Consider the following 27,611-nt stretch of genomic DNA (forward strand, 5'->3'; position numbering starts at 1 on the left):
AGTTAGCACTGGGCAGGATGGAACCCAAGGCAAGCAATTTCATGTCAGTAGGAGAGATGAACACATCTTATTTTTATTCTATGATCATTTTTACATCAAAGCATGACATAGTAATCTTCTTGACTGAAGTTTGTAGCCCCATCCTGATGGCTGTGGTTGTATAATACTACATTAAAACAAATATTTTATAAGAAAATGGAAAAGAGAACCATTTCCAGAGTGATATTCATGTTAGTTATGGCAAAAATAATGAAGTCTTGTGGCATCTTAAAGACTAACAAAGTTATTATTGTGAAATTTAAAAAGAAAAGAGTTTTTAAATGATTTGAAAAACCGATTTGAGCCATTTAGTCCTGGTCACCAGTACCCAGCCCAAATAAAGCAATTGTGCAGGCTGAAAAGTATTAAAACTGCTTTATTCCCAGAAAAGAGGAAGGATATCTGTTCATGAGACACTCTTTGCATCAAATCATTACTTCAAAGATACTATTATTGTAAATGTTTAGTAATTGTTTATAGTGATGATGTAAGATCTGAAATCCCAAAGTTGTATTTGTCAGTTGATGATGTAGAATAACATATCTCAAGCATGCTTCAGATTTGTATCTCATATTTAGAAACCATAGACTTAAAACGCTAATGAAGTTTGTCATGTTTCCCATAAGACTTTGCCCCCCAGAGATTAATATATTTGGCTCCCATACTGTTGTCTTATTCTTTTTTTAGCTTCCTGAAATGACTCATGTTCAGACACAGCGACCCTGGTTGATGTTTCTCCTGCAGAACATTGGATTAGTATTAGGTTGGCTCTGTCTCTTACTTCTGGCTATATTCGAACAGAAGATTAAAATATAGACTTTCTGCTACCAGCCTGCAAAGACAAGTCTCTTTCACAGCTCTTCTTTAGTTCAATGGTACTAGCACAAGAGGACTCCCAAGCAGATTGTGGACCTGACATTACAAAATTGCTGTTATTTTTATATTGCAAGCAAACTACATAATTATTTAACTATATATTAACTTATGATTCAGAAATTTGCATTTTTTTTTAAGAAAAAGAGGAATATATAGATTTTTTGCATTGGCCTATATGTTCCGTAGCAGTACAAGGGCAGAAGGACTGAATCCTTGAAGAGAGGCTGGTGAATAGCTGATGTGAAGGCTTCTTTTGCAGTTGAATGCACATGGTGGGGAGAGTGATTTTTGCTTCTCTGCTCTCCCTCCAAAGCCCTTTGTGTTTCCAGATTTATGTCCTTGAGGGTTGCACCACCTTCAGGGATGTATTTCTGGAAGCAAAAGGAGTTTTTGTAGGAAAGGGAAAGAAGTGGGAATTGCTTCGCCATCTTGCTTCCCACATACTGGGCTGCAGAACAAGCCTTCAATACAGCTACTCTCTAGGCTCTCAGTGAGCGCACAGCCCTTCTTCCATCCCCGTACTGCTGCAGAACATGTGAGTCATTATATTTATTTGCATGTTATTTTAACAAAATATTTAGGTTCATTTTCCACAGATCATCTTCCTAGTTAAATCTTGCATAATGAAATTCATAGTATTTTTGGAGACTGTGACTGAAGATCAAACGTTTGATCTGAATTGCAACAATGTTTATTAATTATAATCTGTATTTTTTTGAAGCCAAGAATTATATCCATTTTTATAAAGTAGCACAAAGTATTTTCCAAAATAATAAACTATCTGAAACAGATGACTATACTAAGATATGAAATAATATATTAAATATATATCCAATAAATGAATTCACTAAGATTAATGTGTATATATTGTAAAGTTTGTAGTGGACATGATTAAACTAGACTGCAATTAGATTTTATTTATTTATTTATTTATTTTTACATTTTATATCTACATCTATAGATATAATTAACATTTTATATAGACATCTATAGATATATAGATTTATATCTACATCTATAAAATCTACATTTTATATCCCACTCTTCCTCCAAGGAGCCCAGAGCAGTATACTACATACTTAGATTTCTCCTCACAACAGCCCTGTGAAGTAGGTTAGGCTGAGAGAGAAGTGACTGGCCCAGAGTCACCCAGCTAGTTTCATGGCTGAATGGGGATTTGAACTCGGGTATCCCTGGTCCTAGTCCAGCACTCTAGCCACTGCACCACGCTGGCTATCATGTGTAAAGTCATTAGATGTGACATTTGGGAATTACTGAGAGACAGACAGACAGACAGACACACACACACACACACACACACACACAGACTTGTACCTCCTTTCCCTCAGGAGTCCCACAAGATAATTCATTATAATTGTTCTTCTTTTAACAATTAAAAACACAACCAGTGACAGAAGTGTAAATGGAATCAATAATATAGAGTTTCAGATACTGTATTCCAAATACCTACTTAAAAAGTCTGCTTTGCTGGTCTTCAGGTGAACCTCTTTGTGAAGGGCATTCCATAACTTGGGTGCCACAACTGAAAAATGCCTATCCCGTGTTCCCATGGACCATACTTCAAATGGAAGGGGAATAACAGAGCTACAGCTGTTGGCAGAGTTCGTATGGAAAGGGGGCAGTCCTTAGGAGTGTTTCCTTTTCATAGAGACAACCAAAACATTTTGATCCTAAGGCCAACAATCCTAAAGGTGCCTCCAGTGCTGAAAATATGACGATGAAGTAAATAGTTGACAATTCAATTTTGTCGACTCAAAATTTACATATAAGGTAGGCTTCTTCACCTTACCTTATAGTAGGATCAGCTCTGTGTCCACATAAGCTGTAGATGAGCAGGCAATGTCTGTCTTCATGGCTGCTGCTCTCCACTAATGTCCTTCTATAATTCTCATCCCACTGAAGTCACTGACAGCATTCCCATTGATTGTAACAATTTGGGATTATACCTAAACCCTCAGCAGTTTCCCCCTACCCAATACCACCATTTACTTGAAATTAGGATCATACTATCATGCCCTGCCTGCTCAGCAGCCCTGCATCTTGCTGCTCCCTGTGGCAGCCTGCTATATTACAAGCAGACTCCTGGGCTTCTGAAGCCCTAAGCAAGTCCCATCCTAGGGAATCACTTACTGGCCTTCTCCCTGTAGCAGGAAGTATAAGATACTTACTAGCTAAGGCAGGCCTTGGCTCAGTATCATGGTTTCTTGGTCTGGTGTGTATCACATGGCTGGTTCTCCTGACTCCATGGTGTGATCTCTGGCCTGCGTGTGACTACTACTTAGCTGTGTGAGATTCTTGGCTTCTGACTGCTGTTCTGGCTTGAGCTTTGGTGTGGATTTGACCCCTGGCTTCTGACCCTCTGACTAGAGAGACACTTCTTGTTGACCTCCTGCATGCTCTTGGTCCTTCATTCCAGCCTTGGCTCTCTGGTTCCTAGTAGGTTTACTTTGCTCCACTCCTGCATGTCCTTTGCTCCTGATTTTTGCCTCAGTCCTTCAGCTCTGGCTCATCTACTTCACTGGTCCCAGTGTTCCTGACTCTCCCAGTCCTGGTTTTTTGACTCGTGCTCTTCGATACTACTGCCCACAGCTCAGCTTTTCTGACACATACATGTTAAAATTAGGCGCAGTCATAGAAAATGTAAAGAAGAAATGAAATAGCTAAACACTTGTGTAATGTGACTCTAAAGTGGATATTTGGCAACAAATCATATAACTAGAAAACAAGTTGTTCTAGTAAGAACTAATCTGCCTACTTTCCTTTCACTATCCCTACAACTGGACTAAATTTTGTCCAAATCAGGCAGTTCATAATTTATCCCACTTGCGCCTCTAATGTTAACATGTCTGCCATCTTGAATTGGGATGGATGACTTTGTCACAAACTAAACTGTTGAGGTGTCTCTATGTGTCCCTAAAACTGTACCAAATTTGGTTCAAATCAGTCACACACTTCACAAGTTAGCCCACTTGTACCTCAAATGTTTATGCATCCAGCACCTTGAATTGGGGTGGATGGCATCATCACAAATCATGCTGTTGAGGTGTCCCTATGTGTCATGCACTACAGCTATACCAAATTTGCTTCTAATCAGTTAAACGATCGACAAGTTAGCCCATGTGCCTCAAACGTTCACATATCCACCATCTTGAATCGGGGATGACATAATCACAAACTATGCCATTGAGGCATCCCCATGTGTCCATACAATTGTAGCAAATTTGGTTCAAATCGGTTAGGCAATTCACAAGTTAGCCCACTTGCACCTCAAAGGTTTACATGCCCGCCATCTTGAACTGAAGTGGATGACATCATCATAAACTACACTGTTGAGATGTCCCTTTGTTTCCCTGCAACTGTGTTCTATGTTGTTCATATTGGTCCAGGCATTGCAAAGCTAATGTGGTCCAGGCATATTGGTCCAGGCATTGCAACGTTAAGGCACACAGGGTGATCTCATAAGCCTACTGGAAAGTAGCCTGAAAATAGACAGAGAGAAAGCAAATGAACCATTCAGGAAAAAGTAGCTATTTTTTTTACAAATACTGTGATCTATGAAACACTAGCATACTACGGGCCCTTATACAATCTTTAAGGATCTCTGTTTTAAATATGAAGCTGTGATCAATGTTTTTCTGCTCCATGTGAAATTGTCAGGTGTTAACTATAAGGAAAAGGGCCCCTAATTCATATGCCTTTGCAGCTCATGTAAAATAAGGAACGGTGGCAGGCAGGTTTAACAGGGTTGAGTTCAAACAAACCATGTTCATTGCATGTGCCTATTCCCATGTCCAAAGTGTCCTTGGTTTTTAATCTCAAGGCTGCATAGAGAAGAGCAGCAGCATGAAAATGAAACATGGTCTCTCACAAGATATAAAAACTAAAACAGCTATTGAACTGCATATATTTCTAATCCACTGATAGTATATCATACTGTGTCCCAATTACTTTTAAATCCCAAAGAAACACATCAGAGAATTTGTTTCATATGGGATCTCCAGAATCAATGAGGCTATTCTCACGATCGGCTAAAATTGGGCTAGGGGAGCCTAGCCCAATTTTAGAGGACCATGAGAAGCACTGTGCTCGCAGGCAAGCCCAGTTGCCTCAAAGCGGGTAACCCACTTCTGCAGCCCTCCCTTTAGCCCAGGTTAGTGGAGTGAGCTCTCCGCTAACTGGGGTTTCTGGATCATGTTTTGCCGTGGCACAACTCCACAGCCACCCAAGGCTGCAGCCTGCTCGTGTGCAGGGAGGGCGGCCTAAGCCCGCTCTCCCCACTAACCCTCTCAAGGATTTTCTCCTTATGCACTCTTAAAAAAGTCAATCCCTTAGTGACAGAAAGCTCACCATAAAATTTATCATAATAACATTGTTTCTACAATTGAGTTCACTTTAATCCTGTAAAATTCTTTGGAACTGTGATCTGCTCATGATGCTAAACAAAAATGGAGAAAAGAGCAAAACCTTAAAATTAGGAATGCTAATATTTGCAATATTTCATCCTAAAAATCATACTTAATTTAGATCTTTCATTTATGAAAGGTAGTGCTTTCATTCCAGTCACAGGAAAAGTTGCAAGGTGTAGCAAGGTTGGAATAGACCCGGGACAAGAGATGAGGCCCCTGGCTTTCTCCCTTTCCCTGCTGTGCCTTTGCTGCAGAAGAACTCAAGGCCATGGTGAAAAACCAAATATTTTTGGCATGCCCTTTGTCTCACTCCTGTGCAAATCACCACACTCTCCCCACTCATGAAGACACACACACACACACACACACACACACACACACACATTCCCTTGGCTCAGAAACATTTTTAACATATACCTGCTACAATCACCTCATATAACAACTAATATTTATATACTGCTTTTCAACAAAAGGTTGCAAAATGGTTTACATAGAGAATGAATGAATGAATGAATAAGATCTCTGTCCCCAAAGGGCTCACAATCTAAAAAGAAACGTGATAGACACCAGCAATAGTCACTGGAGGTCCTGTGCTGGGGGTGGATAGGGCCAGTTGCTCTCCCCGTGCTCAGTAAAGAGAATCACCATGTTAAAAAGGTCCCTCTTTGCCCAGTTAGCAGGGATAGGTAGATAGATAGATAGATAGATAGATATTCATACGATATCAACGGTGAAGAGTGAAGTGTGAGCTGTCACCGTGCCAGTGGGGCCCCCATCACTCAGGAACCTAGGGAAATTTTATTTATTGATTGGTTGATTGTTACATTTGTATACTGCCTTTCATTAAAACAATCCCAAGGCAGTTCACATAGAAAAAGTAAAACAAGACTATAAAACATATGTCTTCCCACCTCAAGTCCAATTATAGCTATGCCCCTGAATGGCTGCCTTCTCTGCCTTCTTCCAGCATTAGTTTGTTCTGTGGCCATCTGCTACGTCCCATCACAGCATGGCCAGGCAGCTGTAACAGTGGCATATGGCATTAGTGGCTGAAAAGTCCTGTGTTGATTGGCAGAGAATCTGTGAGAGGTAAAGGGTCTACTTAATCCTTTCTTTGCCAGCCATTATCTGCTCAAAATTAACACACACACACATACCCAGAAGTTTTTCACTCACAGGGGGAAAGATACAGGGACTTATCAGTCCTCCACTGAGCCTGAAATTATCCACAGCTGTTTTGCACTATAAAAGAAAGCCTTTAGGAAAAGCAGTCACAGAATTATTATATGTAACATATTGTTTCATCCCTGCATGCTAAGCTACCCAGGCTTGCACTTTTGCTTGCATTGTTCTGTTTGTTTATTAAATGTATAGCCTGACTTGTTATAAAGGATCAAGGCAGATTAAAAAATGTTGAAATGCACTGCATTTCATATCTATTTATCCAGTCCAGAATAGTGAAATAGAAAATCAATAGTTATTTTATGCCATGATACTGAGTGCCAATTCTGAATACTCGATTAGTACAGCAAAGACTTTGGGGCTAGAGCAGGGGAAGGGAAACGAAGAGAAGATGCATTAGTCAGACATTTGGCTGTCTTCCTTAAGGATTTTGCAGCAATAAACACAGCCAACAATTTAGTAACGTTTACATTTATGGTTCTATGTAGAGTCAAGAGCAAATGGAGCCAAGAGCAAATGAGAAAATTCAGCATAAAACTGTGAACATCTTCAAGGAAAACCTCAATATTGTACAGTTTCTTGGAACTATTTGATTTCTAGTCTACTCTCACTGTAGATGTGAATGCTACTAAAAGGCCAAAGGTAGCACTGGATCTTTGGATAACAAGTATTGTGGGACTGCTTTGGATAAAATAATCAAGATCAAGTTGGTCTTATGTCATGAAATGAGGGAGGATACAATTTATGGATGCCTTCTTGACCATGTTCATGCTGTAATCCCTAATGAAGCAGCCAACAAAAGCTTTGTTCTGACCTATAAAGAATGGTTTGACTTCAAAGCACTGAAATGTCTCTCTGTGTTGGCCTTCATTTATTATCTATATATCTAGCTAATTTCTGACTTCTCTGCAACTCCAGCAATACATCTAAACTGGTTTAAACTGGTTTAACAATTTCTCCCTGCGAAACTATGGCCACGTTTGCACATGGACCCATGGTTTGTTCCCATTCCCTCTGTCACACTCCCAGACAATCCCAAGCCTGAAAGTGGGGAGGAACTGACTGTGCAGGCTTCCTCATTTTAATGGAGGACAGCCATGGAAACCAATTGGAGATGGAGAGAGGTAGAAGCTTCCAACTCTTAACTCTGGTTTCAAACAGCAGCAGCCTTTGGACGACACAACACGGCTTTCTGATTGGAGATATTGGCAGCAAAACTGAAGAGCAACCGAGGGTACTAATTTAGGCTTGTGGTCAGAAACTTTGACTCATTTTTCCTCTGGAACCATGGGTTCCCACATTTGGACAACCACAGACCCAAACCTCTGGCATGGTTGCTTCCAGTTTGGGGTGATGTCTGAAGGTGGCCTATAGTTCTGTGAGTAGGACTAGAGACCCTTAACAGAAGCATCCACAGAACACTACAGTTTCTAGTATTCATTAGCAGACACCAATGAACAGGTAACTAGTATAAAACAAGCTTTGGTTGAATCTCCCCCATTCTCATTTTTTGTAACTGGGAGAAGCAAATGGAGCTATTTCCCTAAAAGATTGGTAAATAGCTCCACTTAGCCTGAAATAGAATTGGCAAATAACTCAGGTTAGTCAGAAGCTGAACTCTGCTTTGTTCATTTTTTAGAATGTGATATTATTGGGAGTGTGAAGGGCTCAATCTTTCCCCTAACCTAAATGTTATGGGGCTACTGGCACCTGGATCATTTGTTGTAGCAATACTAGGTGTCAGGTGAGGGTGAGGGAAGAGAGACCTCTCTCCTTCCTTTCTTCTGCCATTGCTGGAGCAGCAGTCAGGTAAGCAGAAGGGAGGTAGAGGAATTGGATACTCACAGTGGATTAGTGGGATGAAGATCATGGTGGGATCATTAGATCATAAGTGGGATGAAGATCATTAGTGGGATGAAGATCATCAACTCATGGGTGAGAAGGAGGGGGAAATGAGAACTTCTTCTCTGGTTTGGGCTGAAAACAGAGCTAGAAAAAGATACAGAGGCTGTTCTGACAACCAGACAAAACTGGGCTAAGAAAGCCAAGCCTGGTCTCAGCTGATTGTCAGAACCGCCAGAAGCCACATGGCTCCCGGCAGCAAACCTGCTTCCAGAGCCCACCTTTAAAATGAGGTTAAAGGAGCAAGCATTGCCTTAGCCCCCAATTTTTAATCGTCTGCCAGTCCCAGCTGTTTGCAGACTGAGGGGCTCCTGGCTGGCATCAGGAGAATCCCCATAATGCACCACACACTCGTGGAGTTCCAGGCTCCTACTGGCCCCAAACCTTCCCTGCTGCCAGCAGCAGCCAGCAACTGTCTGGGTGGGCGGTCTGCCCACCCAGCAAAGTGACGGAAATCATCTGCAGGGGTGGTAACCTTTTGGAGGCTTCTTCCCCTGCCCCTTCAAGCTCTTTCTCAAAGATCGTGAGAAAGGGCTCAGTCAGTGACTCAAGATGAGCAACTAAAGAGACATCTCTATATTAAACTATTATAAGCTTGTCAAATACATACAGTATGTTGAAAATAGCCTTTTCCACATTCAATATTCTGACATGCATTTTCAGTAGCCAGCCAAATTTGACCTGAATGTTTTTTGAAAGGTGAATATGCAAAGTAAAGGACATTCAAGCTTATTCCTCTGAGGGCCTTTCCATTCAGGATTACTGTACAAAATGTACAAATATATTACTCATTTGTAGAACTAGCTTTCCACACACCTTCTTTTGATACTCTGTCTCTTTTGCAAGGAAATGGCATTTCCTCTACACTCGGACTACAATATTTAGTATATGGGAAAATGTTATTCTTCTGGCTGTCTTCAGTTCTGAAGGTTTTCATCAGTCCATGGTGTTGAGTGACCAAGTAAAATGGATTGTCAGAGCAAAAGTGATATATGTGGCTAATGACCTAGGCCTAAGAGAGGGAAGAGAATGCACTTTTAAGACAACTGTTGCAGACATAAAAGTCGCATTGAATATCTTATGACCTGATCTCACTTTACATTTTCGCTAAACATGAGCATATTTATGTACACATACACTAAAAGGAATCTAGGCATGTATCTGCACCCCTGCTTCAGGTAATCATATTTGGTTACCATGTTCAAAATCGGGTAAACATGTTTTTCTGCTCACAGTCATGGTTGCTTTAAGGAAAAGGTACTCTGAGTACTAGTCCTAAGAAACATTGTGTCTTATCTGGTCTAGTTTGATATAAATTCAAGATTCCAAGAAGGTGGCCTAAAAGGACATTTTGGAAACCATCAATGCAGTTAGCATATAAAGCAATTTAACATATGTTGCAAGAAACTACACACACATCAACACTATGTCTGTCCCATCCTATAATGTGTTTCCTGCATTTTTATCCTGAAGGACTACTTCCTGGTACCATGTGTACATTAAACTGTATACTGAACCATTATGAAGAACAGCAGTGCAAACAAATGCAGACAGTTGTAATAAACCAAGACCATTTTATTGCAGTTTTAATAACTGCTTTTCGGGCTGATTGCTCAAAAGCTGCCAAGAGCTCTGGAATAATAAAATTGGAAACATCTGATCTCTCCCTCTTGAGCAACCTATTTGGCTATGCTCATGGCACCTGGCATTTTCCCAGCAGTCCTCATGGTATGCTCTCATCACCTTTCTATGCAAAACTATTTGTGAGAATGCTTCAAAAGGAAATACTGCTGTGTCTTAAAATGTCATCCTGCTGTCCCAAGACCAGAAATTTGAAATATGGTAAAAATACAGGCCCACTGTGCACTTATTCCTAGAAAAAAATCTGGAAAAAAGACATTTGTATGTCTCTTCCTCAAATCAGGGGACTTAAAATGTATCCTCAAGTGGTTAAGATACTTTTACAACTCATGAGAAAGGCAAAATTGGTACACATTTATACCAGTTATAGAAAAACATAAAAGAGAAACAGGGGCATTGCTAGGTCCTTAAAAGATCCAGGGCCTGGACCCTCAGCCCCCTCTTTGTTAATTAAACTCAATCACGCCTCCTCCGAGAATAATTACATGTTTATAAAATTTCTAATATTATAATACAACACCTACGAGGGTGGAAGCAGCAGTGAACTAGGTGAGGTCAGGAGCTCTTTCCCATGCGCTGTGCAGAGGCCTCCACTATTGCATTTCCTTTCTGGAAAAAGTCATGGAAGATGGCTGATGAGATTCGAGGCTCTGGACAATTCACTGAGGGGGCCCATGGGCCACCCCAATAATGTTCCCTCAAGAGGAACATGTACATCTCTCTCCACCAAAAGCTACCCTAAAACAGTAACACTTTTTCTACACTAGCTAAAACATTGAAAGCTGGTACACAACAAGACACCCTGATTAGTAGAAAAGGCTGAACATGGGCTATTTTTATATCTAAAATCAAGGCTCAGGACATGAAGTTTACATTATAACCCCTGCTAACTTGGCAAAGAGGAACCTTTTAACATGGTGATTCTCTTTTATTAAGCAGAGGTAGAGTAACTGGCCCTATCTACCCCCAGCATAGTACCTCCAGTGACTGTTGCTGCTGTCTGTCTTATGTTGCTTTTTAGATCGTGAGCCCTTTGGGGACAGGGATCCATCTTATTTATTTGTTATTTCTCTGTGTAAACCGCCCTGAGCCATTTTTGGAATAGAAATCAAACAATCAATCATCAATCAATCAATCAAATAAATAATAGAGGCAAGCACTCCAACACACATCAATTTGCAAATTCTAAATGTTTTAGAGCATGAGTGAAAATTTGAAAGCATCTTAATTGTCATCTTAAACTGGAGGTTTTTAGATGGCTGAATTCCCAGGCTTTTTAAAGGGGGGGGGATCTGACTGGGCATTGTGGTCTCACATGGTATCCCTTTTTCTTCTTCTATCTTTTCTGGGGGGTGGGGGAAGAAAATTTAAGTGCAGTTTGTAACAAACTACAATTTCCATTTTGTCTGAGTGTGGGAACATGTGATTGTACAAACTGTAGTTAGCTATCCAAGTGTGATATCCTGGTTTATTAACTAACTATGACTTGCACAAAGCTGTATGAGGAAAACGTTTATAAAATTTAAGGTATACTTATTGTTGTAGGCATAGCAAAGTTTCTATCTTTTATTGTAAACCGCCCAGAGATGTACATTTTGGGCGGAATACAAATAGGTCACATAAATAAATAATATAACTTTGCCAGTGGCTGCATATGAGGCAGAAACTCAGGCTTGCGCTGGTCAAGAAATGGTTAATAGGGTTTGTAAGTTGCCTTGTTGCTAATTGCAAGTTGTAAAATCATAAATTTTGCTGGCCTGGCTGGAATGTGAAAGGAGGCCCCTTTCCTTGTATCTCCTGATAGCCAAGCCTGCAAACTAACAGTTTCAAGGGCACAGCTGGACAAGAGTAAGATAGTTTTGCTTATCAATATGTAGAGTAGAAATGCTCCATTGTACTAGAGGAATGTTGTCTAATTAGCAATGATTATAATATTTGTAATATGACGGACAATGATGCTAACCAATGAAGATTGAATCCACTGAATGTAATTAAGATGAGTATAAAAACCTGAAACTGAAATGTAATCTCATCTCGGGCTTTGAAATCTATTTTCACCGAGATCTAATTGCCTGGCAATAAATCTGCTTTTCCTCAACTGCTGGTGTCAATTCTCGCACTCTTGAGCTCGGGCTGGGAAATTCTGCTACACACAATAGTTGCAAAAATGTGCCTTAGTAGATGGTGCATGACATCCATAGTATATATGTCCTGTTTCTTTAAAATTAGGTTGTGTTTAGTTGGGTGAGGCTTAGCTTTCCGTTTTCTAAGTGCAAGCTGCCCAGAGTTTGTTGTAGTCTTGTCTGAATAAAGAAGGCTTCTAAACCTCTTTTGTCTCCTGCTCCTTCAGGCCCAAGGGCAGGCCAACAAAGTGGCCTGTTGTGGGTATGTCTAACAACCTTGTGAGTATGCCTGACAACCTTACCTAAGAGAAGATATTGTATTTTCTGGGCAAAATGCAAGGTGTTAGTTATAACCTATAAAGCCCTACACAGCTTGGGCCCTGGTATTTAAGAGAATGTCTTCTTCGTTACGAACCCCACCACCCCTTGAGATCATCAGGAGATGTCCGTCTGCATTTGCCACCGGCTCATCTGGTGGCTACTCATGGATAGGCTTTCTCCATTGCTGCCCCGAGGCTTTGGAATGCGCTCCCTAGTGAAATAAGAACCTCCCCATCTCTGACAATTTTTTTAAAGTCTTTAAAGACGCATCTGTTCACCCAAACTGATAATGTTTTTAATGGTGTTTTAGAATATTGTTTTAAAAAATTTAAATTGTGTTTTAATTTTTTTTTGTTTTTAACTAATGTTTTAATGTTGTTTTTATCTTGTTGTAAACCTCCCAGAGACGTAAGTTTTGGGAGGTATAAAAATATGTAAAATAAAATAAAATAAAATAATAAATAAGATACTACATGGTGTCAGAAGTGGGCCTGCACCTTTAGCAGTCTTGAAGCATTCTGCACAGGAGGCCTAGAGTTGGAGAAACCCCATAATAATAGATGTTTTTAAGCCCCTTTCTGAATTATGTTTGTCTGGCAATGTGGGGGGAAATTGGAGAAGATGGGAACAAAATTTTTGTCTGTATCTGACTATGACTAATTCAGAGGATAAACCAGAAGAGCATAAGACTGCAGTTCTTCTGCATTGTACCAGTGATAAGGCATTGGAAACATATCACAACATGCAGAGTACTTAGATTCTTGCAGGAGGACCTTGGAAGAAGCCTTGAGAGCTTTTAGAATTTATTGTGAACCAAAGAAAAACCCAGTATATGAATGTTTTGGCAGATCAAATATGTTGAAGCAGAGGGAATTGATATTTTTGTTACCCAGTTAAGAAGTAAAGCACAAGATTGTTAGTTTGCTCTCTCAAGCAATAGATATTTGCAGAGCTCAAGCCCTTACTCATGCACACGCACTTGCGATGGCTACTAAGACTCCAATGACCATGGATGTAGTAAACAAGAAGGAAATGCAAGCCCCTTTATTGCAGAAGGCAAGGAAGCCTTCAGTAAAGCAAACAGCTTTAAGAGACAAGTTTTCAGTGCTGAATTATTCTTGCAACAGGTGTGGAGGCATGCATAAGCCTAGGGCTTGTCCAGCTTTTGGAGCTACGTGCTACAAATGTGATGAGCAAAATCATTTTGCAAAGATGTGTATATGGTGACATCAACAAGAAAAATGTTTAAATTCCCTTTTTATGGGGATGGTAGCAGCACCCCAAACTGTGCTTTACTGCTGTTGACATAGCAGGTGTGACTGTGTCATGAAAACTTGATACTGGAGCCAAGACAAATACAATACCTGAAAATATAGTCACCTCTTTGCGAACAAATGTGCAGAGAGTACCAGTGAATGTGATCCTGGTGGCCTTTGGGGGAGCCAGGATCAAGTCTAGGGGCGCAATTATAGCATGTTGAAAGGCTGGTTCTCATGACACTACTTTAACGTTTTATATCATAGGCAATGATGAACCACTTTTATTAGGTAGGCAAGCCTGCATTGCACTTGAACTTGTAAGGAAAGTGCATGAAGTGACTCCTATACTGGCCACTAAGGATGACCTGTTGAAGACATACTCTGATGTTTTTGAGGGGCTTGGTCAATTCCCAGGATCTTGTCACATTTATGTAAATATTCAGGTACCGCCAATGATTCATGGGTGTTGGAAGATTCCATAGACCAGGCATCCCCAAACTGTGGCCCTCCAGATGTTGCTGAACTACAGCTCCCAGCATCCCTAGACACAATTTTTTGTGGCTGGGTATGCTGGAAGTTGTAGTTCAGCAACATCTGGAGGGCCGCAATTTGGGGATGCCTGCCATAGACTATACTGCCCAATCTTAAAGATACTTTAGATCAGCTGGATAAGATGGGTTATTGGCAGGTCCAGCTTGATTGAGAGTCTTCTGAACTGTGTACATTCAATACTCCATGGTGTCGTTACCATTTTAACAGGCTACCCTTTGGCATTAAATCAGCAAGTGAAGTTTTCCAGCCGAAAAATTATGAGTGTTTTGGTGATATATTGAGGGTTACATGCTATAGCAGATGACATAATAGCGGCTTCAACAAAGGCGGAACATGATGCAGTTCTTAAACAAGTTTTGACAAGAGCAAGCCAAAGAGGTATAAAGTTCAATCCAACTAAAGTTCAGTATTTGGTTGAAAAAGTCAAGTACATGGGACATGTTTTATCAAAAAATGGTGTGCAGCTGATGATGACAAAGTGTAAGCAATAAGACAAATGCCTTCTCCAGTAGATAAGAATGGTGTTCATAGACTTTTGGGGATGATACAATATCTGTCACAGTATATTCCTAACAGTTCAGCTCTGATAGCATCCTTGAGAGCCCTTTTACGAAAGGATATTATCTGGCAATGGGACTCAGTTCATCAACAAGCCTTTGATAACCTGAAGTCAGTGATTGCAATGGCACCAGTGCTTTAATTTTTTTATCCTAAAGAACAATTATATGTTCAGGCAGATGCATTCAAAGATGGCTTAGGTGCATATCTGTTTCAGAAAGACTAGCCCATCGCATATGCCTCGAGGGTCTTGACCATGACTGAAAAGAATTATGTACAAATTGAGATGGATAGCTCTTGGCTATTGTCTTTTGCTATGAAAAAGTTTCATCAATATGTGTTTAGTGCACCAGTTCTTGTTCAGTCAGACCATAAACCCTTCGAAGCCATATTTGCTAAACCCAGTGGACAAGCTCCAGCTAGACTACAATGGATGCTGTTGCTTCAAAAATAATGCATACGTATTGTTTATACTAAGGGCAATGTGTCGACAAGACACACTGTTGAGAGCAGCTCCTCCAACTTGGATGATGTTGATGATGATGACGATGATGTAGATCTAGATGAGAAGGCGGTTTATGGGCTTAAAGAGACTGATCCTCTTGGAGACCAGTTACTCCAATAGCATACTAATGCTGACCCAATTCTTCAAGGTCTTAAAGTTCAGCATTTCAATGGCTGGCCACGGAAGTGGAAACAAGTCAAGCCCGAGCTCAGAGTGCATTGGCCCTTGAAAGATCAAATTAGGATTGAAAATGACTTCTTAATAATTGGCTCAAAGATTATTATTCCACAAGAGAAGATGTTGAAATTATTGCACCTTTCACATCAAGGGGTCCAGCAAACAAAAGCTAAAGCCCGCTCCCTCATGTACTGGCCAAATATGAATGCCCACATGGAACAATGGATGAGGAATTGCCTACAATGTCAGGCACTGTAGCCCAATAATCACAGGGAGTCTATGATACCTCGTGAGATTCCTAATCTTCCTTGGTTAAAGGTGGCAGCAGATATATTTGAGCTAAAGGGCCATTCCTACCTTCTAATAACAGATTACTACTCTAAATATCCCAAAGTTCTCCATCTCCCTGATAAATCAGCCTCTGTAGTTGTGGCACGGATGAAAACTATATTTGCCCATCATGGTATCCCATAGGAGATTATTTCAGATCATGTGCCTTTTGCAAGTGGAGTGATAAAACAGTTTGCTGAGGAGTGGGGCATCATCCTGACTCATTCAAGCCCCAATTATCCTCAGTCAAATCGGCTGGTGGAGCATATGGTTCAGACTGTCAAGCATATGCTTAGGAAGGCAATGCAGGATTGTACTGATCCTCATTTGGCTTTACATTTTAAGGAATACACCAGTCACGGGCCTTTCTTTTGCACCATCTCAGTGGCTGATGGTGTGACTTCCCCCAGTGGGAGTCATGTGCCTGAACCTCTGGCTCTAAGTATTTATTTATTTATTTATTTATTTATTTATTTATTTATATACCACCCTTCAAAAAATGGCTCAGGGCAGTATTTAAAGTGTTTTACAGTGGAATCAACAAAGAGTTGTATTAATCTAAAAGGTGTGTGTGTGTGTAGTACATATGCCCTGTCTCTTTAAGATTAAATTGTGTTTGGTTGGGTGTGGCTTAGCTTTCTGTTTTCTAAGTGCAAGCTGCCCAGAGTTTGTTGCAGTCTTGTCTGAATAAGGACTTCTACTAAACCTTCTTTGTCTCCTGCTCCTTCAGGCCCAAGGTCAGGCCAACAAAGTGACTGGTTGTGAGTATGCCTAACAATCTTACCTAGGGGAAGACAGGGGTGTGCAAACCGGCTCGACATCGAGCCAGTTTGACATCGAGCCAGTTCGGTTCGATGGCTCAGGGTTGAACTGAACCACACCCTGTTCGGTCCAACCCCGAACCAAACACCCCTGGGGTTTGCAGACCCTTTTTAGAAAATAAAATAAAATAAAATAAAATTTTACCTTTACTCCTCTCCGGGGAGTTCCTGGAGGTGGTGGTGGGGGTCCATGGAGGTTCTCCCTCCCCCCACCAACCTTCGATAAGCTACCCTCTGGCTGGCTCTTCACCCGTTCGGGGGCTCTTCAGCCAGTTTTTGGCCTTTACCCAGTGGCCAGGTGCCCATTTTGGAGGCAGTGGCTGAAGAGTACATGAACAGGTGAAGAGCCAGCCAGAGGGGAGCATATCGAAGGTTGGTGGGGGCGCACGAACAGGTGAAGAGCCAGCTGAACCAGTTGGAGGAGGCTATATAGAGAGTCGACGGGGGGAGGGGGAGCCTCCGTGGACCCTTCTGCGACCTTCAGGAACTCTCCGGAGGGGAGTAAAGGTTAAAAAACAACAACTAAAAAAGGTCCATGAACCCCCCTCGGACTGAACCGAGCTGGCGGGGTTCGAGGGGATGCCGGACCGAACTGGCCTGGTTCAGTTCGGTTCTGGCCTGGACTCAAATCGAACCGGGCCAGCCGGTTCCATGCACATCCCTAGGGGAAGATACTACAACACCAACTTGCCAGTCCTTTACCTATTTATTTAAAATAAAATAAAATTTTATTTATTTTTACCTAGCAATCTAAGTTGGAGAGAGGCTAGCTCACCTGTGCAGATTATGAGGCAAGGAGACTTACTGGATGGAAGGAGGGTTGGATGGATGAAGGAAGCAAGCGATAAAGGAACAATATGTACTGACTTTGGAGGAAAAGGTGGGGCACCATTTTTTGGATGACTGAAAATAAATTATAAAGCTTAGAATGTCTGCTTTGGATATTAATTCCTGATTGTCATGCTTAGCTTGGATCTAGAGACGGTGAAGTGAGTGATGCAGCAAGCCTAATTCTGAAGTATCAATTGTTTTAATACTTTACTAGCTTTTCAGTCCCCTTATTAATGATTAATGATTGACAGAAGCAGCATGGATCCCCTGGGTTCTGGCCTAGGCTGGGTCCTTTGGGGAGAAGTATTAAGGAAGCTGGGAAGTTTAGGCACCTCCATCTCATTACTATCATGTTCCTCAGCTTCTGGTCCTTGAGGCAATAATATCATCTCCCCCTTTCTCCTTGTCATCATCCCTAGCCTGAAATAGGGCGTGGTAGTCAGCACATCTTGTGAAAGGCTGAATTTCCGCCACCCTCTCATGAGACCAACCAGCGATGGAAGTTTTGCTGGACTAGTCTGGCTCTCCACACCCGAAGGCCATCTCTCAAATTTACCGAGGACTTAGCTGTCACAGCAGCCAGGCTGTCTCCTCCCTAGCACTGCCCACACTACCATCAAGGCTGTGCCCGCATGCCCACCGGCACCAGAACCCCAGCTTCCATGCAAGCATTTCTCAAACCCCAATGTGGATAACTGGAATGTTTGCCTTGACGTTTTCAGAACCACAAGAGAAAAATTAGATAAGTGCCTTGCTATAAATGAATAATATACATACTTTATGTAACAACTTCTCTGATCTGGGAGAGGGGCAAAAATACAACACTGCACAGAAACTCATACAATGTTCCTGCCTATTAATTATTAAACCCTGCCTACCATTTTTTAAAAGACTTGCTGTACAGTATCTTTTAAAGATATATTGTATTTTAAAGACTTGCATTATTGAACTTAACCTGGGAAACTATAGCGGCAAGTCTCTTGACAAATCTGCTGCTTTACGTTTTCCTACTGTGAAAGGGAATAGCAATTACATTAGCCAACAAAATCCTCCAAAACTAAGATTAATTACCACATGTTCCAGGAAGCTTATCATCATCACCCCTCTCAGCCTCATTGTCCTTGCCTTGAAATTTACATGCTTTAGTTGACTCTCTGACACTTCACACAATATCCCAGACAGTTTTGAGGAGTAGCATGTTTCTCCTTCAATGAATTGGTTTTGTTTCAGCAGAGGCCTCCTCTCGCCACCAGTCATTCATTTTCAAGCTGTAAGAAAAATGAGAACGCTATATGGTTTCCTTTGATTACATTGTAGATTCCCTCACAATCTGGATTTCACTTGGAAAGCACCACCATGGGAGTCTAATCTCTGTCTGCTCTCAATGTAGGGATTAGTGTTAATGGAAGTTGCATGCAAGACTCACTCACTCACTGCATCAAGAGAATAGCCCCTTTAGTTAGCATCACTGCCAGAGTAGGGACTCCAGCTGTGTTAATATCTTGGAAGCATTTGGGGCACATGGTTTGTAAGGATGTGGTCAGATCAATGCAGGTTTTTTAAAAAGCCTTAAACATCTATTAAAATCATAAAGTAAAATGGACAGTTCGAATATCAGGTGTGTTCTCAACAAGAGACTTGTGTTTTGGGCGGCAAACAAATGTGTCTGAATGAATGAATGTGATTTATGCATGCGACAGTGTTACTAGTCTTGGTTCTCCAAATGCAGTGCTTTGCCTATATTTGCATAGATGCTATACATCCAGTGTTTATTTGTCTCTGTGAGCTAACAACCACTTTTCCAAATCACTCTTACAGTCACACCTAGAGGGAATGTGTGGAACGAACAGCCCTCAACAAGCCTATGAGTAAGCGTTCTTTTCATTTCTGCTTGAAGAGCAGCTCTGTGAGGATTGAAATCTTCCACTCAGTTTCAATTTCATAAATAAGTTGTTTCTACATGAAGGTATCACTTTGCCTACTTTTGGCCTGATCAGCTAGGCTGTGTCGCTCCAGGGTCTCATTCATGTTGGTAAGGGATGAGGAAGCACAGAGAATGCACATGTCCCTTTGACCATGGAGATGTGAAGTGCTGATTGTTGAATTCCCAACAAATGGAGTCCCCTTTACAAATATTACCCCTGAGCAGACCCATGAGTCAGTTCTTAGAAACAGGAGCAGTCCAGTTCAAACTCGGATCGCCTGAACCAGGCTGGCTTGATGTCAAGCCCGGCTTGAAGCAAGCCAGCTTGCCCATCCCTACAAACATGCTTGCGGTAGTGCAAAACTAGTCTGGAATGCTAGCTCCAAACTTAATGCAAGTAGCTGGTGCAAGAACTTTGCACTAGTACAACATTTACTCACAAGTGTTTTATTAGTCAGGATGTCAGCCACTGGCTGCCAATGGATCCGCAGTTCCGCTCCTCATCCCCCCACTCTCCTGTTCGCATTTGGACATCTGTGCCTCTGCAGTCAGTGAGACTGCAGAGAGGTGGGAGAACTGGTTCTGCAGGCTTCCTTCTGGACAGGACAGCCTGCACAGCCAATTGAGTCAGAGTGAGGGAGGAGCTTCCTCCCTCAACTTCAGTTTCATGGGGCCGAAACTGGCGTGCCAGCATTTGGATGTAACACTGGCACAGCGAAACCAGAGTTGAAGGCAGCCAAACTCATTGGAGTTCAGGGAGGGAAACCACGGGTCCCTTTTTGCCTTTAACTCTGGTTTCCTGGATTTGGACGTGCAGCTACAGAAACCGGAGGTGAAGGGACCTCTGGTTTCCTATTACGTCTGCATTCAGCCACTGTGTTCCTTTTAGAAAGCTCTGCTTTTTGTGCTCTGCTTTTTGTGCCATGTAAAGCAAGCCCAGCTTACATTAGCAGTCCTTTGGGTCCCAGCCACTGTGCTAAAATGTATACCTAAATTTCCAAGTTCCACTATAACGATCTGTCTAAACATTTATGTTAACATCATGCAAACCTTCATTCAACTAATATCCATAGCCAGCATGAACTTATGAGAGACAGACCATTCTATGTGTATCATCAACAAATTGGCCTTATCCCAAGTCATCTGGGACAAGTTTTAATATAGCACTGGTTAAATTAATATACTGGGATTTGGGTTATTATAATCTTGGTTAGCATTTATAAGCTCCTAATGCAGAGATATCCCCTACAAGTATTGTGGTGTTCCATTTCCATCATTTCATCACCACTGCATTGCCTCACTCTCTACTCTTCCCAATTAACTCATTTCTTTTGTCTTGTTTTTTATAAGCCTTCAACACATAGAGGCTGCTCTCATGAGAACCAAGGCTAGGCTGCTTGTGTGGAGTGATGGGATCCACGTAGATCCCAGCACTTCCACCTCGCTCCCACGCATGTCTCAGCCTAACCTACCTCAAAGGGTTGTCGTGAGGATGAAAATAACCTCTGAGCTCCTCAGAGGAAGTGCTGGATATAAATATTTTTTAAAAATTAAAAAGCCCGAGGCTAAGGGAGCAAGCGTTCCCTTGACCTGGCTGCTGGGCTTGTGTGCCTCTTTGGGCTCCATAGAGCCCAGAGATGGGCGCCTAGATCACCCATCTGACAGGGGGGGGGGATATGTGCTTTTGGCACAGCACGTATCGTCTGGGAGGGCAGTCTGTGCTCCCAGCGGGGTTCTTGTGATCGTCAGGGGAGAGGTGAGTTGGGGCAGCCTCCCTCACACCCAGATGCACCCGCACCACTGCCCACCTGGTCGTGTGAATGGCCCTATAGTTTCTTAGTATGGGTGTCAATATTTTAATATATAAGTAATCTTGCTTCCCTCTTTTGGAGATTGTTTTTCTTTTTTTTAATATTTGGGATTCATTTAGGGTATGTTCTGCAGTTTACCCTGCAAAAATTCTAAATCTCGCAGTTAGCTATCTACTGAATTTGAAATACCCAGTGCAAATTTGATGTAAACCTTTTAAAAAAGGCTTGCTGAAATGTACTCAAAGCTGCAGATTTTAGGTTTCTTTTATTCCATCTCTGTGAGAAACAGCTATTTATATATTTTAGGCATATACACTGGTAATTAAGCTAGTATAGTCACCTATTTGATCCTGTGGACTTTATATTATGAACACTTTTCACTGTTGTTCATTTCTAATGTAATATTACTTCCTTTGGTGGGTAGGTTATTTTAAAATACAGTAAAAATGCATGAAGTAAAAACACAACAAACTAACTTTCTTCTGTCTTACATGTTATAATTTGGAAAGCAATGTCTTACTCCCTGATGGGAATAAAAGCTCTTACTGAGATTGTGTTGCTCTGGTCCCTGTTGCCATGGTGCTCCTGCTCTCTATTAGCTTTCAATGAAGCCCAGAGTTTTAACTTTGCATCTCACAATGAAGCTGATTCAGTTTGTCATTATCTAAATCACTCTCTTTCCTGACCCAATCAGACTCCATGTGATAAATCATGGGATATAATTAAAAAGCAACTTCTTTTATTGCTAACTTTAAAATATTTAGTGTATGGTGCTTAGATATTGTGGGAGACTGAATGTTGTCACTAAATTATTGTTTAATACCCAATAAAGTTAGCAATAAAAATATATTACGGGAAATTGTAGTTAATTTTCCAGATTTAAAACACTAGTATGTTCTGTATTTTGAAATATTCTGGGATGCCAGAGAATTTTTAAAAAAGGACATATCTATGCCAAGCAAATCAATGTAAAGGGCTGGAGATGGAGAGAGACAATCTTTCCAAAGAGGTGTCTTTATTCCTGATTAGTTATGTTATTGTTGCTTAATGAAAAAGCTTTGACATGAATACTGTGAAACAACATAGCAAAGTCAAATAGAAGAATTTTCTATTCTGTTAAAAGATGGTACAGCTTTATTCTAAATAATCAGCGTGGAGCACATACACACACCCCGTGTCTACTGTTTTAAAGTCATAGCTTCAAAATTCACATAATTCTATTGGTAAATGACTGTTTGTTGTTGTAGCAAATAGTGAATTTAAGCCCAGCCTTTGTCTCAGAGCAAGCCCACGTGGGGGAAAGAAAAATGCTTCATCATTCCCTCCATGTTTGCTCAACAAAGGCTGTTCCTTTAAATCTTAAAACTGTTCCTCTGGAAATCTCTGCCACCATGCTCACTTTTTAACAGAGTTTAATCCTTTCCTGGTTTGGGCAAAATTCCAGGGAAACTCTCCTTCTTTTACCAATGGAAAAGTACAGAACATGTAACCTACTCCACATGTAACCTACTCGTGAAGAGCAAACTTGGTAGTGTGAGCTGCTGAGCAATCAAACTTGAGACATGTTTGCACCAGAGTAAAACCCCTTTTCCTTGAGTTAAAATTCCACTCAGAGTCAGGTCAGATACAAAGAAAAAAAAAGAGAAAAACTTTATTCAAAAATACTACAGACTGTTTCAGTCTGAGGCTCTCTCAGCTTTTAGTTACAGGTAACAGAAACACTCAGTACTTGCAAGAATACTTTCAAAGAGCACTCCAGATGGTATTTGGAGTGGCATGTTTTAAAAATCATGGTTACCCAGTTGCAAAGATAATTCAAAAAGTACCCCCAGTTGCAAGGAACCTTTAAAAGCACCTTTACAGGGTACAGAAACTTCTGCAGCCCCCTGGTTGGATAGAAAGGGCTCAGGGTAGAGTTTCTTAGAAGGTTACATTACAAAATAAAACACAGTAGACCAGGTGTAAGGATTTGCAAAGCACCAAAGGAAAGTAAATAGTCTAACGCAGGCTAGCTATCATACTATTCCCTGTCTAAGTCTTTCCCCGAAGCCAAAAACCCTTGGCTTCCTTCCTCCATGAACTCACCCCAAACTCCAGGAGAGAATTCAAGCTTCCTGCAATCTTGTTCTCAAGGATCTGCAGATGTCCTTCCATGAGTGAAGTCTCCAGGATGGCTGTTGGCCATGAGGCAGCAAGACTTCATTGCTGGCGCTCACAAAGCCTACTCCCCATCTTCTTTCATCACCCTTCTGGCTCCCTCTGAGAGAGAGAACAAATACCCCCTTCGTTTCCTGACTCCAGCCCCTCTAGGTTCAAGTCATCATGTGCTGAATGGCTGATCCCTAGAAGTCACTGCCTGACAGACAGGACAGGGTTCATTTCTGGTTCACTCTTTACAGGAAAGGAAAGGATCGTTACACATCCATTAAACCTACTCTTTTGGAAGCTATACCTCTCTGCTATAGCATCTACAACTGCCTTTACAATAAGAACATAAGAACAGCCCTGCTGGATCAGGCCCAAGACCCATCTATTCCAGTATCCTGTTTCACACAGTGGCCCACCAGATGCCACTGGAAGCCTACAGGCAGGAGTTTAGGGCATGCCCTCTCTCCTGCTGTTACTCCCCTGCAACTGGTACTCAGAGGCATCCTACCTTTGAGGCTGAAGGTGGCCTATAACCCTCAGTCTAGTAACTGTTGATAGACCTCTCCTCCATTTCTGTGTTAGCAACCAAGCACCCCAGCTCACCCATCCTGGCTCGGAGGCTTCTGGCATTGGCATATGAGCACCTATATGCAGAATCTCTCACCTGATGTATGCTATCTTTCTTTGACTCCTTGACCAGCTGGCACAGCCTTCTGTCTACTCTTTATGTGGTTCTGCTCTGTCCTTTTCTGTTTTATCTGAATCCTTTGCACTCTCGCAGTTTAAAAGATGGCATTTGCCGAACCGGATACTGCCCAGCTCCTGCTGGCTGTTCCCTAGGAGTCATTTTAAAAGCTGCTCTGCAAGAGGATATGGGCTCATCTTACACAGAATGGGTCCCTTCTAAAGGAGCATTTCTCTCTGCCTCAGACCTATTTCCTCCTTCCCCAAGACCTTCATTCTCCCTGACAGCAGAGGAGCTATCAGCCCTGGAGTGGGATGCCTCTACCACATCCCTGAAGGTCTCATCCGCATGCCTCTCTGTCTCTCTGAGCTTCTCCAGATCCGCCATCTTGGACTCAAGGGAACGAACTTGGTCCCTGAGAGCCAGGAGCTCCTTGCACCAAGCACACACTCATGACTTCTTGTCGTAAATCTGTTAGCTCGGCTAACCCAACAGGATTTACAACCCCCTTCAGCACTCCCCCTGTAAGATAACAGAAAGCAGCAGCAAAACTGCAAGAAATAAAAGAAAAGGCTCACAAAGAAAATAGTAAATGAATTAAGTCCCCTGAACTGAACTAGGTACCCCCCTCTAACAATAACTGAGTAATAAGTGAAAAGAAAACACAAAGCAAGGAATGAAACTAGCGAAGGACACTAGAACAAGGAATTAACAGAACAAAGCAGGAAAGCATAAACAAGGCAAACTGGAACTCGGAAAAAGTTTGGAATTCAAATAGCACACTGTCTGCGGCCAGCGAAAGTTGCAAACAGCATCTGAGCAATTGAGAGACTGCTAAATATATATGGCTCAAGAGAACCAGCAGCCAGTCAGCACTTCGGCTTCCTCTCTTGTGATCTCCTGCGCCTGCGTGACTCCCACTGAGCTTGCCTCTTGAGACGCCTTCTCAAGACAGATGAAATCCCAGGCTCCTCCCCATCAGAAATCATGTCTGGCAGCTGTTGCAAATCCTCAGCTCCAGAGTCTGGTCCCCCTGCCAAATCCTGTTGCTGTGCCTCTGAGCCCTCACTAGCAGGCGAATCCTCCTGCTCTGACTCTTCTGAGTCAGAAGTCTGAGACATGACACTTCTGCCCATGGAGCAAGTAGTCATACATGTGACACTCTGTGCAATACCCTGGGAAGTGGCCCCTCCCCTGTTGGCTTTCTAGCTTCATACTGGTTTTGTTGACTGTTTAAAGTATTTTGAGATAGTTTATTAGAAGGATAGGTCTCAGCTGTATTGGTCAGTTTTTTGACTGTCCAAACAGCCTTTCTCAAGAATAGAGAGATCAGTAATTATATGAGAAAGGGATCTGTACTTACCTTTTCTTCTCCACCGGGCTCCTTGTGATCACAGAGGCTTGTTCCAGGCTCCCCCTCACACTTCCCGCTAAACTCCTGCAAAACTCCAACATCCTGTTTGTTATCCCTGTTAGCTATGCTCTTGGGCCTTCACCTCTTATGTAGAGAGTAGGCTTCAAACAGACACAGGATGTGGCTCAAAGGAATATGGGGCCTCCCACAGCCCTAGCTGACTCCACCCCCTCCAGGCAGGGACAAACAAAAACACAGGAGTTTGCTAGCCATGGCAAAGTCTAGCCCTGGGAAATAACACACACACAGACAAGGACTTATCTCTTAAAGAGAAACCAGCCCCTCAAAATCTCCCCTCCTCCTGTTAGTTAGTTTGAAGGGAGAGAAAGCTAGATGTTGTTCTGTCATGCCAGAACAATGGCAGCCACTCTTTATATTTCTGCTTATTGTGGCTACCTTGATCAGCGAAAAAGGTCATCTGAGTTATTCGCAATGAATAAAGTGCAATTTTGCAGGCCATCATTCAGGTTGCAGAAACATGCTAATTGCTGCATTTGCTTATGGCTAATGAGCCCAATTACTGAAAACTGCCAAGCAAGCCTAAAGTTGAAGACACATTCAGATTGTGAGAAGAATCAGCATTATTACCTAAGAGGTTACTTTGCATTTATAAGACAAATTACCCATCCAAACCAGGCAACAAACACCCTCTTTCTTTTCCTGTTTCTCAGCACTCAGATAATGTTTTTCAAAACAACAAAGTATTATGCTTCATCATATATCTGAATTTAAAAATAATATATATATAAAGGGACATTTTAAAAACTATGCTATATTAAGGCTGTCCTCACAAGCAGCTTAGCCCAAGCTAGGACAGTCTAGTCTGGGGCCGTCTGCTTGTGTGGAGCACCAGGATCCTTGCTGATCCCAGCACTCCCACCCAGCCAAACATAACTTCTACGCCTGGCCTTAAGCTGAGGTTAAGGGTGCCCTGGCTGCTTGGGACACCCCCATGAAGCATTTGTCTCATGAGGGTATGCCCCAATACACCGTGCTCCAAGCAGTGCAGTCGTGTGGGTGCACAGCAGAGGAGGCATATCGTTGTCTGGGGGAAAGGTGAATTGGACTCTGCCTCTCCCCCCGCCCCACCCACGAGTCATGTGAATATTCTTATTATCTGATAGCAAAAAAGGTAGCCAACACTTTGATCTTTCTTTCTTTCTTTCTTTCTTTCTTTCTTTCTTTCTTTCTTTCTTTCTTTCTTTCTTTCTTTCAATATCTAACCTGCTATATCTCAGCAATTTTTCAATGGATTTGCAGTAGATTTGGAGGGGTAGTGTCTCTTGTCACCCTAGCTGATGAATGCAAATCGTCAGGCAGATTTGACATATGGTTTTGATTTTATGACTAATAGAACGTTCTGGGCTTATAATGGTAGAAACAACTCCTCATCTGAACTATACTGTACTACCTATGCCAGCATAATGAAACTTTATGGTCTTAAAGATTGACCACGGAGGTCCTGCTCCGGAGTCTTCTGTCAGCAGAAATCTGGAGGTTAGTCACTAGAAATCTTTCTAGTGGCAACATCACATCTGTGAGACTCTTTACTTAGGGAGAGCCACTCAACAAACACATTGCCTTTTTAAGGCAAGAAACCTAAGTTCACATCTAAACATGTCAGACGTAAATGCAACAAGCAAATGTTCCAAAATGTGTATAATTTGAAGAAACCTGCATTGGATCCCTCAGTTAGCTAATTATAGTATCTTTCAGCCCGTTAGATTAACGGGCGCTAGTAGCCTTCTCTGCCCGAGTGGAGGGGGGAGCCTGAGTGGGGGGGACGTGGCAGGAAGCCCACCCATCGACTTCTCACCCACCTGCTACCGCAGCCCCTTCAGGTCAACGACGCGGGGGTGTCAGCGGCGCTGCTGGGGTTGCTCCCCTCGGCCATCTCCCCTCTGCCCCCTCCTATGGCCGAGGCCGCGGCTCCGCCGCCGCCTCGGCCATCTTCTCCCGCCATTTCAGGTCAACGAAGTGGGGGCGTCAGCGGCGCTGCTGGGGTTGCTCCCCTTGGCCATCTCCCCTCGGCCCCCTCCTCTGGCTGAGGCGGCGGCTCCGCCGCCACCTCAGCTGTCTTCTCCC

At 42.2% G+C, this 27,611-nt stretch overlaps 2 protein-coding genes and 1 long non-coding RNA gene across 17 annotated transcripts in view; 2 read left to right on the forward strand and 1 right to left on the reverse strand.

Annotated features, from left to right (window-relative positions):
• Positions 1-865, forward strand: part of SLC39A12 (solute carrier family 39 member 12) — a 51,164-nt gene extending 50,299 nt beyond the window's left edge. For all 15 annotated transcript variants that reach the window (XM_053259765.1, XM_053259759.1, XM_053259755.1 and 12 more), the window contains one exon: positions 727-865. In XM_053259765.1, coding sequence (XP_053115740.1) covers positions 727-855 — 129 coding nt within the window. In that variant the 3' untranslated portion in view covers positions 856-865. The remainder of the gene's footprint in view (positions 1-726) is intronic.
• On the reverse strand, positions 52-26,428 carry LOC128329169 (uncharacterized). Its single transcript, XR_008309548.1, has 6 exons — positions 23,365-26,428; positions 18,616-18,812; positions 10,592-10,676; positions 9,243-9,438; positions 6,254-6,422; positions 52-4,415 (listed from the first exon to the last, which is right to left on the reverse strand). It is a non-coding gene; the product is annotated as an uncharacterized LOC128329169 (long non-coding RNA).
• Positions 12,440-27,611, forward strand: part of CACNB2 (calcium voltage-gated channel auxiliary subunit beta 2) — a 303,174-nt gene continuing 288,002 nt past the window's right edge. The window contains exon 1 of the mRNA XM_053259773.1: positions 12,440-12,469. Within this exon, the coding sequence (XP_053115748.1) occupies positions 12,455-12,469 (15 nt within the window). The 5' untranslated portion in view covers positions 12,440-12,454. The remainder of the gene's footprint in view (positions 12,470-27,611) is intronic.

This window comes from Hemicordylus capensis, chromosome 6 (assembly GCF_027244095.1).
Source record: "Hemicordylus capensis ecotype Gifberg chromosome 6, rHemCap1.1.pri, whole genome shotgun sequence".
Lineage (NCBI taxonomy): Eukaryota > Metazoa > Chordata > Lepidosauria > Squamata > Cordylidae > Hemicordylus > Hemicordylus capensis.